General features: G+C 35.6%; 1 protein-coding gene across 1 annotated transcript in view; it reads left to right on the top strand.

Moving 5' to 3' along the window:
• BIRC6 (baculoviral IAP repeat containing 6) overlaps positions 1 to 15,068 on the top strand; it is a 236,889-nt gene that overhangs the window by 181,821 nt on the left and 40,000 nt on the right. The window contains 1 exon segment of the mRNA XM_070046835.1: positions 13,980 to 14,190. Coding sequence (XP_069902936.1) covers positions 13,980 to 14,190 — 211 coding nt within the window.

Genomic DNA, 15,068 nt, shown 5'->3' with positions numbered 1-15,068 from the left:
AGGGAATTCCCAGTAGAATACTTTTTAAAAGCATAAAAAGGGAATTGGCTAAAACAATCATTGAATTAGGCTTACATGAGAAACTGTAAAAGATTGTGTGTGTGTGTGTGTGTGTGTGTGTGTGTGTGTGTATCATGCCCCCAGTATAATATCCTTCTTGCTGAGTAGAGCAAGTTGGCCTTGACTTGTGTAAAAAACATTCATACTTTGATATTCTGCCAAAAATCTTTGACCTCTTGATAGGGTTTCCGTTTATTTCATTATTTTGCCCTAGTGCCTGGCTTAACTGCCAACTTCAGCCAAAGTTTAACATATTCTAGGGTTGACATGAGTCCCCAAAACAGTTTGTTGGCTAAGGCTTGATTGAAAAGTATAAATTCAAGAAATTAAACAATGGAAAAATTGAAATATTGTGTATGAATCCTTACATACAGAAGTTATTTTTATCAAAGTATTTGTGTAAGACTCATTGATGTTTTCCTTACAGCACGTGTATGTGATAGAGTTATTACTAATTACATATTAAATTCATGGCTCTGCAGTAAAACAACTTCGAACTAACATTTTATTAATGTACAAATATTCTTGATGATATATGCTCACTTAAGATATCCTTTCGGTAATCTCATTTGCGAAGATCTATATTGCAGAGCCATGTTTTGTTTTTAAATGTATAGTATCAAGGAAGAGTTTTTGGTTTATTCGTTGAGTTACATTTTAGTGAGAATTTAAGATCCTAGATGAAAAAATTCTCTCTTAACTTTACTGTACCCAGTGTTTATTTCAGCCTTTTTTTAAAAAAACTGTATGTTGTTCAAGTATAATTTCTACAACTATTGATCTGCTAGGGAAGAAAATAGTTTAGCGTTAGGAAGGTTTATAAGTGTAAAAGTCAAATTATTGGATTGGTACTTTGAAAAATGGAGCTGCCTTTTGAATAAGGTAGTTTACCAGACAGAATATATTTGTTACATGATTATCTTTTAAGATATGCATACTAGCCACGCTAGTTGTAGGGATGTTGATTGCATATAGTTATGGATTAAATTTTAGTATTCAGTTACTTGAAAGGATTTTTAATTTACAGAGAAATAATTTAAGGATCTCTGATTGCTTTATTTCCATGTGATATTTCCGTGAAATGTAGGATGACTTTATATTTCAAGTTAGGCAAAGTAGGATGAATAAATTCTTTAATTGAAAATAAATATTTGAGCAATTTATTATTTAATTTTCACATTAGTTTTTGAGTCCACTCAAATGAACATACCATAAACAAGTATTACTTTATTAGACTGAGTTGAAGTTTTTATACTTTAGGTGGGCCTCTCGTTTTGTATTACTGAAATTGATCAGAGAAATAAAGTCAACACATGCTGAAGAACATCAGAAAAAAACAAGATGCTTTTTCTATGTAGTATTTATTTTCTATGCAATCTTATAGTTACAAATGCGTAACTACCAAAAAATTATTATAAAGCATGCATTTCTTTTGAGATATTAAGTATAAATCCAGAGGAAGACAGTGCTTTTGAGAATATTCAGCATTTATTGATACTGAATAAAACTTTATTTTTCTGTAGATTTTGTTAGTTTTCTTTCCGATGCTGAAAAGATTTTCCTTTCCTATATTAGGTAGATTATTAGAGGCTTAAAATAAACATAAATTTAAAAGCAATTGGAATGAAAATGATATATATTCAATATGTACTTTTAGAAAAAAATCCATTGCATGGTTGCTTTTGTGTCTTATTTCTATTACTGGATCTTGTGTGTTTTCTGGCATACAGAAATAAATCTTTATTATCCATATATTCACTGCAGTGCCTAGAGTAAGGCACTTACCCTGGTTACTGCCCTTAGAGCCAGGCACTTGCCCTGGAATGTTTGTCATAATCTTCTGGAAATATTCTTTCAAAGGTTATTCTTAGAAATCATTTTTGTTAGAGCTGGCTTTTGTCCTGAATGCAACCCCATGAAAGAGACTATCAGCTTGTGATATAGATATACACAATAACTACTACCAAGAAGTTAAGTACTATCCCAATAATGCCTAACATGGTCAAGACAGATTCTTCATTTTCTTCTTTCTCTTCTTGCTTCTTTACATCTTCTGTTGTAGTGATGACAGGAGTACCCATTTTCCCCCCAAATTTCTTGGTCTAGAGAAGAAGAAAGTTGACTGTGAAACAAATCCTTAGGAAAGGTATCTTTGAACTATACAGAGAAATAGGAAATAAATTTATTGTACTTGCTTTTGTTGCATTATTTTTCAGCCTGCAGTTCTGATTTACTCTGTTGAAGGTGGTGGAACATGATAGAAAATAGAGGCATTTTAGTAGAACTTCAAATAATCTATTATCATTTTAACAGTTGGATAGAATAATAGAAAATATAAATTACAGGTATACAAAATAGTGATTCACAATTTTTAAAGCTTATACTCCATTTATAGTTTTTATAAAATATTTTCTATAAATGTCCAAGTTCCAAAATAATTAAAAGAGAAGTGTTCCTTACCCTACATTGCATCAGGAATAAAGTATTCCCAGTTATCCCGCTTTAGTCCACAGTAGTGATGAATGGACCTTTTCTCTTTGTGGAGAACTTCTGTTTACACTCAGAGAAAAGGAAGTGCACAAAAAACCTGGACAAACTTCTTTGTTGAACATGGCAAATGTTTTCAGTTCTCCAGAAGGGGTGTGTCTTTTCCATTAGTAATCCGTGGTGAATTTCACTGTAACTGTTTGGTAAGAATTGATGAGCTTCTGCCAGTAGTCAGCCAAGCAGTAAATGTTTTACATTTTTTCTTAGAATTATTTTTAGCTTTTATACATGCTGGATCATGTGTTTCATGGATAAAATGACTAATCTTTTTGATTATTTCTTACAAATTTCTTATCAACCTTTAAACTATTCTGTTTTTTTCCAGCCATTTGAATATCCTTTTCCCCATTGAAATGTTGTTTCAAATACAGAAGATGAGAATTTTATTCTTTTACCTAGTACCAGTAACTACTTTCAAATTAGAAAATTTCTCTTACTGAAATAATTATATAGTAGTGTCACACCTGTATCTGTAGTTGTTGATGATACTTCCAAGGTAGTTTTCAAGCATTGCATAATTCAGCAAACAGGTTCATCTGAGGATCCAAAGGATAGTGTCTTTACTTGGTTGGTGGTAAGCAGTAACATTGAACATGCACTTGGCATTTGCTGAGTGAAGAAGTTGCTGCAAGCCACCCTTGCAGACATGGAGTTGCATAACAGTGTCATGCCCCTGCTCTTCGTTGTCAGGCTGGTCACCTTTAATCCTGTATTAATGATGAAGTGTGCTGTGTGGAAAAACACCTAAAGTTTTCTGATGAAGTTCTGCATGGCCAAACATAGGATTAAGGAATTCAGGATTGAAACACTTGGTGTATTTTGTACTCGTTTGTATTTCATTAAGAGTTTGTTACATTTACGGACTCCTCTTGTTCGCTGACCACCCATACATGTTAGTTTAAAAGTGCATATCTTAAAAAAGCGAGCAAAAATTAGCTCTCCCTTAGTTTTCCAGATTCCCTTCTGCAGGGATATTCAGACGTAAGTCTTTAAAAGAAAAACACGAGTAATGTAAAATCAGATATGAATAATCATTTTCCAGTTTCCTGGCATAAGCATAGATTGCCGGATGCATTAATATCTGGGTGGAATTTGACATTAAAATGAGCACACTTGTTTATGTAACTGACTGTTGTCAAGAAAAATGCAAATATACAAAACCTTCCTATTTTAAGTTTAAAATGTGTGTCATAAGAAATGGCATAGTACTGAAATTTATTTAAAGTTCTTTGTAAATCAGACCCATAATTTTGTCTTGCCCTGTTTTTACTATTTGCAGTCTCATTGTCCACTGCCTATTACCTTGCCTCCACAGCTTTTGCTTGCATCCCTCCTTGATATGAAGAGAGTATCTTCTCTTTCCATAATTTAAGATTCCCACTGCTAACTTAATTGAATAAGATAAACAACAATAGCATAAAATCCTCTCACTGCTAACTTAATTGAATAAGATAAACAACAACAGCATAAAAAGAAGTATCATGTTTCATTTATTTTAGAAGAGCTGTCTTATTTTCTCTACGCCCATTTATTTCCAGATTTTAAAGTGTTTTAAAAATTATCAACCCTTCATGTTTGTCAGATTCTTTTCCCCCTCTCTTCAGTATTGAGTATCAGCATGGTAGGCTGTCCTCGGCTTTATTCGTATAATGGAGAGGAAGCTTCTCATTTTGTGGTTTTTCTTGTTGTTCTTGATAACTTCATAACCATTTAATTGCTTTTGAAAAATCAACCTGTCTTGGATTACCTGTATTCTTATGTAATTTTAGGTAAAGTACTATAATTTTAGGTAGTTAATTTTTTAAAATTAATAGACTAATATTTTAAAAAATCAATAGACTACTAGTTTAAAAGCAGCTTTGGGTTTACAGAAAATTGAGCAGATAGTACATATCACCACCCCCTTCCACTCATAGTGTCCTGTTACATCTTGTATTAGTGTGGTACATGGTACAGTTGATACACAAATAGTGACATGACATATTATTTTTAGCTAAAGTCAGTAATTTACATTAGGATTCACTCTTTGTGTTATACCATTCTATGGGTTTTGACAAATGCCTGGTGTTGTGCATTTCACCATTACAGTATTGTACAGAATAGTTTCACTGCCCTGAGAAATTTCCTGTGCTCTATTCATCCCATCCTCTCTCTCCCCACAGTGAAACCTCTGGTGACCACTGATATTTTTCCTGGCTCCATAGTTTTTCCTTTTCCAGAATGTCATATAGTTGGAATCATTTCAGATTGGCTTCTTTTACTAAACAATATACATTTAAGTTTCCTCCATGTCTTTTCTTGGTTTGATAGCTCATTTCCTTTTATTGCAGAATAATATTCCACTGTATTGATATATAACAGTTTGTTTATCCAGTCACCTTTTGAAGAATATCTCGATTGCTTCCAGTTTGGGGCAGTTATGAATAAAGCTGCTATAAACCGTCATGTACAGATTCTTGTTACTGTTTTTGTTCCATTGATCTATTTGTTCTTTCGCCAGTGCTACATTATCTTGATCATTGTAGCTTTATAGTAAGCTTCGAAGTCTGGTCATATCAGTCCTCTGACTTTGTTCTTCTTCTTCATTATTGTGTTGGCTCTTCTGGGTATTCTGCCTTTCCATATAAAGTTTAGAATCATTTGGTCAATATCCACAAAATAACTAGCTAGGGCTTTTATTGGGATGATTTTTGTTCTCTGTTCTTTTTTTCATTGTATGCCGCATGGAAGGGGATTGGGGAAAATAAAACAGTGTGCAGTACTTTGATAAATAAGTTTATAAAGCAGTACAAATGGAAATCTTTGGATAACTGGCTACATTTATAGTAATGGAAATTCTAATGTTTCAAATACTTTTAGAGAAATGGAAGCCATTCAAAACATGAGTGAAAGAAAGTTTTTCCAAGACTTCATTCTTTTGCTGGTCTCAAGTTGGAAGAGGCTGTATGAGTATGCATTTACATCTATGTTTGCATATATTTGAAAATCAAAACATCATATTGGGGGAAATGTTTGGAAAGCTTATTGTGTTCTTTGTCTCATATACAAAGTAATATTATTAAGCAATTGAAGAAAATAAACATCCCAGAAGAAAAAGGAGCAAATGGTATGTGAATAAGTACTTAAAAAAATTAATAACAGCTTTATTGAAAGATAATTCACTTACCATACAATTTGTCCACTTAAAGGGCACATTCACTGATTTTTGGCATGTTCACAGTTATGTGCAACTGTTATGACAATCAAATTTAGAACATTTTTGTCAATTTAAAAAGAAACCAGAGGTGGCTTCCCTGATGGCACAGTGGTTAAGATTCTGCCTGCCAGTGCAGGGGGCATGGCTTCGAGCCCTGGTCCAGGAAGATCCCACATGCCGCGGAGCAGCTAAGCCCGTGCGCCACAACTACTGAGCCTGTGCTCTAGGGCCCACGAGCCACAACTACTGAGCCTGTGTGCCACGACTACTGAAGCCCGCGCACCTAGAGCCCGTGCCCTGCAACAAAAGGAACCACCACAGTAAGAAGCCCGCACATCACAACGAAGAGTAGCCCCCGCTCGCCGTAACTAGAGAAAGCCCATGCACAGCAACGAAGACCCAATGCAGCCATAAAAAGAGAGAGAGAGAGAGAGAGAGGAAGGAAGAGAGGGAGGGAGGGAGGGAGGAAGGAAAGAAAAGAAGAAAAAAGAAGAAAACGAAATGAAACCAGGGCTTCCCTGGTGGCACAGTGGTTACTGCCAATGCAGGGAACGTGGGTTCGAGCCCTGGTCTGGGAAGATCCCACGTGCCGTGGAGCAGCTAAGCCTGTGCGCCACAACTACTGAAGCCCATGCGACTAGAGCCCGTGCTCCACAAGAGAAGCCACTGCAGTGAGAAGCCTGCGCACCTCAACGAAGAGTAGCCCCTGCTCGCCGCAACTAGAGAAAGCCCGTGCACGGTAACGAAGACCCAGCACAGCCAAAATAAATAAATTAAATTAATTAAAAAAACCCCCACCATATACACCTTAGCTATCATCCCTCTTTCTCCTTACCACCCCTCCAGCCTTAAGCAACCACTAATCTACTGTCTCTCTATGTATAGAGAGTTGCCCACTGTGAACATTTCATATAAATCAGATCATGTAATATGTAGTCTTTTGTTTAAATTTTTAATCTCAGTACAGTGTTGTCAAGGTCCATTGATATTGTTTCATGTATCAGTACTCGATTTCCTTTTTATGACTGGATAATATTTCACTGTATGGATATCTACTGCATTTTGCTTATTCATCATTTGATAGACATTTGAGTTGTTTATACCTTTTGGCTATTGTGAATAACAGTGAACATGAGTGTACAAATATCTGTTTTCGTTCCTCCTTTCATTTACTTTGTCTGTATACCTAGGAGTGGAAATGCTGGTTCACATGGTAATAAGTTATTCCTTGACTTTTATTTTATTTATTTATTTCCCGGTACGTGGGCCTCTCACTGTTGTGGCCTCTCACTGTTGTGGCCTCTCCCGTTGCGGAGCACAGGCTCCAGACACGCAGGCTCAGCGGCCATGGCTCACGGGCCCAGCCGCTCCGCGGCATGTGGGATCTTCCCAGACCGGGGCACAAACCCGTGTCCGCTATATCGGCAGGTGGACTCTCAACCACTGTGCCAACCAGGGAAGCCCCTCCTTGACTTTTAAATTACAGCCATCTTAGTGTATGTGAGATGGCAGGTATCTCATTGTGGTTTTGATTTGCATTTCCCTGATGACTAATGATGATGTGTTTGCTGGTCATTTGTGTATCTTTTTTGGAGAATTATCTATTCAGATCCCCAGTACCATAAGTGGGGTCTGGGGAAAAGGAAGCATCTGCCTCTTAGCTCTACTTATCTGAAACTTAGCCACAGCAGCAAGTAGCTGGTGGTAGGATGAGAAATGCTGAGATCTTCCCATCCTGGGGAGATAATCTTCTAACTCAAGCTAGGGGAAGAGGGAGCTCAGGTTCTACCAGTCTGTGGTGAGTTTGCTTTCTTGCTGAGAGCAGGAAGAGAGTAGGATCTTGGTTCAAATACTTTAGGTTCTTGTTTTTCTTACTGAGTTTTAGTAGACTTTCTTAAATGAATGTTTTCTCAGTTTGTTGTGTGCTCTTTGGACTATTTCTAGGGCCTTGAGTGGTGATGTTTTTTAAAAAATTTGTATCTGTTTCATGGCGGAGCAGGTTCACTGAACTCTTCATGCTGTCAAGCTGGTGCGAAAAAAAAATTAGGTTTCAAAAGCCTAATAAAATTTTTAACCTCTCATTAATTGTTCTATATCCTTATAGTGGGATATTTTGCATCCATTAATTCCTTGAAAGTAAAAATTCAACACATACCTAAGTGTACTATATCATGTGCCTTTTACCTGTAACATTAATCAGCTTTATTAAATTACACATTTTTTTCTTTATCCAAATATTATATTCTTCACTTGTTTTAAAATTCAAAAGTTTTAAGATGGTATCTAATAAATGGTTGTCTTCCTGCACCTGTCCTCTAGCCGACCAATTTAGCTCCCTAGAGATAATCAATAGTACTAATTTCTTATATTTTTTAATAGAGATCCTGTGTGTGTGTGTATATATGTATATATAAAAAACAAGTAAATATGAATACATATTCTTTTTCCTTACCTTTTATGTTGTTGTTATATTTACTGAAATGGCACTATACCATACAACCCCATTTCTTTCTTTCTTTCTTTCTTTCTTTTTTTTTTCCCCCCCACACCCATGAGGCTTGTAGGGTCTTAGTTCCCCAATCAAGAGATTGAACACGGGCCCCTGGCAGTGAAAGCACCATGTCCTAACCACTGGACCGCCCGGGAATTCCCCATACAACCCCATTTCTATTCCTTGTTCCTCCTGTTCCCACCTTAGGTATTTTGGAATTTGTTCCAATGCAGCATAAGGCACATCTTCATTTTTATGACTGCGTAATTGATATTTAGTAATCGAAACAGCTCCATCTAATGAACATAAATGGATTATTTTGCTGTTATAAACAATGTTGCAGTGACTAATTTTGGTGACCTTGATAATTTTATCTGTAGGATTAGTTTTCAGAATTAACTAGAATTGATGATTCAAAGGGTATGCCAATTTGTTGTTTTGACAGATTGTAACTTGTGCTCCATAGACATTATACCAGTAATGTTGAGTGGCTATTTCCCCACACCTTTCTTTTTTAAAAAAATATTTATTTTATTTATTTATTTATTTTGGCTGCACCGGGTCTTAGTTGTGGCACGCGGAGTCTTCATTTTGGCATGCGGGATCTTTAATTGCAGCATGAGGGTTCTTAGTTGCAGCATGCATGTGGGCTCTGGTTCCCCGACCAGGGATCGAACCCGGGCTCCTTGCATCGGGAGCACGGAGTCTTACCAGCGAAGTCCCCCCGCACCCCATGCCTTTCTAGGAGTTTGATACCAACTTCCTTCCTTTCTTTTGTCTATCTATACATGTAAGCATATATAAATTTTATACATACACACATTATTTTTTCTGCACCAATTGTGAGACATATGTTGCAGATATGATAGCTCTGTTACCCCTAAGTATTTCACTGTTTATTTCCTAAAACACAAAGGCAGCCTACTACATAACCACATTACAGTAACCAAAATCAGAAAGAAAGCATTGATAGAATACACCTATCTAATCATCCAATCCACAGATGCCATACATATTTCATGTTGTCCCAATTATGTCCTCTATAGCAAAGAAAAAAATTGCTTTTTGTCCAAAATTTAATCTAGAATCATTTAGTAACCTTTTCCACCTTCTTCAGTTTGTAACATTCCCCCAACTTTGTCTTTAATGACCATGACAATTTAATAAAATTTTTTATTATGTAAAAGTTCAAAATATGTAAAACTAGTGAATGTAGCATAATGAACCCCTTTGAGTTCCATCACCAGCTTCATCAGATAAACATATGGCCATGCTTTTCAGTTACATGCTCACTAACCCATTTTTTCCAAACACATACATATATACACATAATAGGTTATTTTAAAGCAAATTTAAGACATGGTTTTATGCAGGCTATAAGTATTAAGCAATGCCTAAAAGCACGAAGGAGAAAGTAAAAATAAATTTTAACCTAAGTTACCTCATGGACCACCATCCAGAAATAGTAATCAGTAACATTATATCTAGCATGTATAGCTAGAAGTATGAACAGACAGATTGGTAATAGAAGATGAGAGTATGAAAATATTTGGAACTTACACAGATTAGCTATTTCTACCAGAATTGGAGAGAAGAGTAAAAGGCTGGTGTTGGGACATCAGCGATTATATACCCAAGCTCTTGTAACTTTTATGTGGGCTAGAATGAATAGAAATTCTACATGGAAGTATTTTTGTCAGTCATAGGTATTCAGCTAAACAATTAGGCTTTGCATGATTTGCGAAGTATTTTTGTTTTGTTTTTACCTAGAGGATTTCTACTCTCAGAGATTTTATTAGTCAAAGTATCATTGTAAATTTGTTTGTTTCTTGTTCCTTTGTCCTACTAGGTAGTTTCAAAAAAGGCAAGCATTTGACCAGTTAATATTTATAAAGTTTACTTAACTCTTAAGATGCATTAATTGCAGAATTTATAATCTTATGGCAAATAAAATTCAGCTGTAATTATTTTGACTCTCTAGGTCCTTTGCATTTCCATATATATGAGTCATCTTGTCAGTTTCTACCCCCCAACTAAAAGCCCATTGGAAATTTGATTGGAATTGCATTCAATCTGTACATGAATTTGGAGAGAATTAACTTATTAACAATATTGGGTCTTCTATGAGCATTGTATATCTAGTTGTTTAAATTTCCTTTAATGAGCCTCAGCAGTGTTTTTATACTTCTGAAATTGTCAAATTTATCCCAATTTCATTTTTTTATGCTATTGTAAATTATACTTTTTTAAAAATTTTATTTTCTTGTTACTAGTATATAAGAATACAGTTGATTTTTATTTATTCACCTGATATGCTACTACCTTGTACAACTCAGTAGTTGTGCTACATTCCTTAGGATTTCTGTATAGAAAGATAATCATGCCATGAACACTAAAGACAGACAATTTTATTTCTTCTTTCCAATTTCTATGAGTTTTGTTTATTTCTTTAAAAGATTTTTTTTTTTTTTTCTTATTGTACTGTTTAGATCTTGCAGAAGTTGTCAGTTTGGGGGAAAGGTGTTCAGTCTTTTCACCATTAAATATGGTGGCTGATGTAGGGTTTTTTATAGATGCCCTTTATCAGCTTGAGGCAGTTTTCTTCTGTTTCTGGTTTGGTTAGAGTTTTATCATCAATGGATTTTGAATTTCATTAAATACTTTGTTTAGATCTGGTAAGATGATCATATGGCTTTTCTTATTTTGTCTGTTAATATGGTGAATTACATTGATTTTTCAAATGTAAAGTCGACTTTGCAATCCTGGAATAAAAGCCACTTGGTTGTGATTTATTTTACTTTTTTGTTTCTGTGTTCATGAGGGATACTCATCTGTAGTTTCTTTTTTCTTTTCTTCCTTTTTTTTGTTGGTAATGTCTTTGTCTTATTTTGTATCTGGGTAATTTTGTCCTCATAAAATGAGTTGTTACCACTTCCTCTGTTTTCTGAAGTACACCACATACAATTAATAGTATGTGTTTTTTAGGGAATTCCCTGGCGGTCCAGTGGTTAGGACTAGGTGCTTTCACAGCCGGCTTAGTGCGGGGGGTGGGGGGGGTGTCAATCCCTGGTCATGGAGCGAAAATCCCGCAAGTCACGTGGTGTGGCCAAAAAAAAAAAAAAGTATGTGTTTTTTAAGTGTTTGATAACATTTACCTGTGAAGCCATATGGAGCTTTTTAATGAAAAGGATTTTAAGTAAGAATTCAATTTTTTTTAACTGACGGGGGCTATTGAGATTTGCTATTTATTTTTAAAGAACTGATTTGGGGGAATTCCCTGGCGGTCCAGTGGTTAGGACTCTGTGCTTTAACTGCCGAGGGCTCGGGTTCAATCCCTGGTCAGGAAACTAAAATCCCACAAGCCGCACTGCATGGCAATCAATCAATCAATAAGTAAGTGGGTTTTTTTTAATGTTTAAAAAAAAAAAAAGAACAGATTTGGCATTGTTGGTTTTCTCTGTTGCTTATCTGCTTTCCAAGGTGACAGCATAGGAGTGGTTGCCTGAAGCTGTCCAGAGGAGGATGATTAACTACAAAGGTGTTTGGGATGATAAAAATATTACGTATCTTCATTTTGGCAGTGATTACACAGGAGTGTATATTGTCAGATATCATTGAATATGTACTTAAAATTAGTGCATTTTATTGACTGTAAGTTGTGCCTCAATAAGTTGATTTTGAAAGTTATAAATAATTCATCGGGAAATGATTTTGTGATTTTGCTTGGATTACTTAGAGTTTTGATTTTTTTTTTAAATAACAAGTGCCACTTAAAGTTTCTAGAGAATTAAATTATATTAAGAGGGAAATTTATTATTTTACCATTTGAATGTTGTAGCTAAATTTGAGACTGTGCTGTAAGGTATGTTGAAAATATTTAAGATTATGAACTATACCGATTAAAGCTTAAAGGCACCTAGCACTTTTTAGTGTGCTTTAAGGAACCTGTTAGGAGGAATTTCAGGCCATATTAAATTTTTTCCCATGCCTAGAACACTTTTTTTTCCTCTTTGTTGGTAAATCATGTTAGTGTTTTTTTCTGAAACTGTGACTATTGAGTGCCGTTATATTTCAGTAGTTAAGTGTCTGGACTTCAGAACTGGATGACCTGTGTGTGCATCCTGCTTGCTCCACTTCACTGATTATACAGTCTTGAGCAAGTTCTTCATGCAAGTTCTTTCCTATGTCAAATCATTTCTTATATTTTTTGGATCGAATAGTTTATTTATATCTCAGAACATTTTAGATTTAATTCTCCAAGTTTATTGTCTTATAATAAGAACACAATATTGCCTCATTTTCAATCGCATGGATTGTTATCCTGGCAAAGTGTCTGTTATTAAACCCCTAAGACAGTTTTTGTGTATACATAATAACCTTCTGTCACTTTAATGTTTAGAATTACTTAACGTGATGTGATTTAGCAGGTAATTTATATTACTGCTTTTCTAATGTAAGAATATATGTTATTTACTATATTATAAAAAAACATGCTGGGCTTCCCTGGATGGGCAGTGGTTGAGAGTCCACCTGCCGATGCAGGGGACACGGATTCGTGCCCCGATCCGGGAGGATCCCACATGCCATGGAGCGGCTGGGCCCATGAGCCATGGCCGCTGAGCCTGCGCGTCCAGAGCCTGTGCTCCGCAACGGGAGAGGCCACAACAGTGAGAGGCCCGCGTACTGCAAAAAAAAAAAACCAAAAAACACAACTATGCTTTCTTATAGTTGGCTTTATTTTTCTGGGAATAGAATGTTGAACAGTGAAGTGTGGATTAGTTGGAGGTAATATTGTAATACGGAGCATAAATTACATTCATAGAACTCCATTCAAAAGAATGTAAGGAGAAACAGCAAATTCTGAGGAAAGTATTATAACTATACATTATTTAATAACATTGGGAAATAATCTTCTACCTCTTAATGAACACGCTATCTAAAACACTAAGTATTTTTCTTTTTTATAGAGGTCAGATTAATTTTTAGGATTAATTAATGTTGTTTGTTGCTTTTTATAACTGGGATAAGATCATAGCTTAGGGCTTCCCTGGTGGCACTGTGGTTAAGAATCCGCCTGCCGATGCAGGGGACACAGGTTCGAGCCCTGGTCCGGAAAGATCCCACATGCCGCGGAGCAACTAAGCCCGTGCGCCACAACTACTGAGCCCGTGTGCCACAACTACTGAGCCTGCATGCTGCAACTACTGAAGCCCACACAACTACTAGGGCCCGTGCCCCGCAACAAGAGAAGCCACCACAATGAGAAGCCCGCTCACCGCAATGAAGAGTAGCCCCCACTCGCCGCAACTGGAGAAAGCCGCATGCAGCAACAAAGACCCAATGCAGCCAAAAATAAATAATAAATAATTTTTTTAAGTAAATAAGTAAATGTATTTACTACCATAATGTATTATCTGGACTATTTAATCATTTTTATGTGTGATATAACTAAATAGTTACTTAATTACATTTCTTGCTGTCTCCCCAACTCTGTGCCATTTTCATTTTTTTTTGTTCCCTAAAAGTGCTACACTTTGTACATTGGTGCTTCATGAACATCTACTTTAGTCCACTTACCAACCAAGCAATCAATCTTAAGGTCCAAGTAGAAGCTACATTGCTGTGGACTTACTTTTATATTGCACGTCTGCTCATTTTATGCTTTCCCCTTCTTCCTTCTTACAGTTCTCGACATGGCAAGACATGTGCCACTCTATCGAGCTCTGCTAGAATTGCTCCGGGCCATTGCTTCTTGTACGTGCATGGTGCCCCTATTGTTGCCTCTTTCTGCAGAGAATGGTGAAGAGGAAGAAGAACAGTCAGAGTGTCAAACTTCTGTTGGTACATTATTAGCCAAAATGAAGACCTGTGTTGATACCTACACCAACCGTTTAAGGTACTATACTTTGTTCATTTCTTTTGACCTTGGCTTTTACTATCTTTTTTAAAATAGCTTTGTTGGTTTTTTAAAAATGATGTATGCTAATTAAACAAACATATGCACAAGCAGTAAATAAAACTACAAAGAAAAAGTAGCCACCAAATCCTACACTCAGAAACGTTTATTAACAGTGGCTTACCAGACATCGCCCTATGCGATCTTATAGCTATAGATAGAGTTTTTCTTAAGTGCTATCACATTGTACCTATTATACAGATAGATGCTAGTTTTACTCAATATTGAGGTGAAAGACACCTTCACTCTCAGTAAATACATATTGCTGATAATGTTCTTAATATTTCTGATTATACATTGTATATAGATGCTGTATTTTACTTAACCATCTATTAGTGGACATTTGGGTTATTTCTAATTTGTAGTAACCTCTGACATACATCTTTTGGGACTTGCAAAAATCTCTGCAGAGTAGATTCATAGAATTAGAACTGTTGGCTTTAGGAATTACTAGTTTCATTTTGATACATCTGTTATAATTCATGCTATAATGTTTTTTAGAAGGTAGAGGATTTGGTATTTATTTGTTGAAGTTATAGTAAAGTTAGTATTTTATCTTCGTGGAAAATTGAAGTTTTAAATGAATCTTTGGTTAAGTTTATACCTTGCTAGAAATCATATGGTGAGTCCTCTTATCAAAAGCTTTTTTAAAAACCTTTTCCTGGTAACCTTTTTCATTCTCTTAGCAGAATCTGTTTAAAGGTTGTCAGTTTTACTTAAAGATGGCATAAATTCTGATGTTTGCATAAACATTCAGAATTAGGCTAGAGGAAGCTTATTTCTTTGTTAGTGGTCTTTTGAATCAGTTAATCTTCTTT

This window comes from Globicephala melas, chromosome 12 (assembly GCF_963455315.2).
Source record: "Globicephala melas chromosome 12, mGloMel1.2, whole genome shotgun sequence".
Taxonomy (NCBI): domain Eukaryota; kingdom Metazoa; phylum Chordata; class Mammalia; order Artiodactyla; family Delphinidae; genus Globicephala; species Globicephala melas.
Note: the sequence above shows the minus strand (reverse complement) of the source record. Positions and strands in the feature narration are given on the sequence as shown.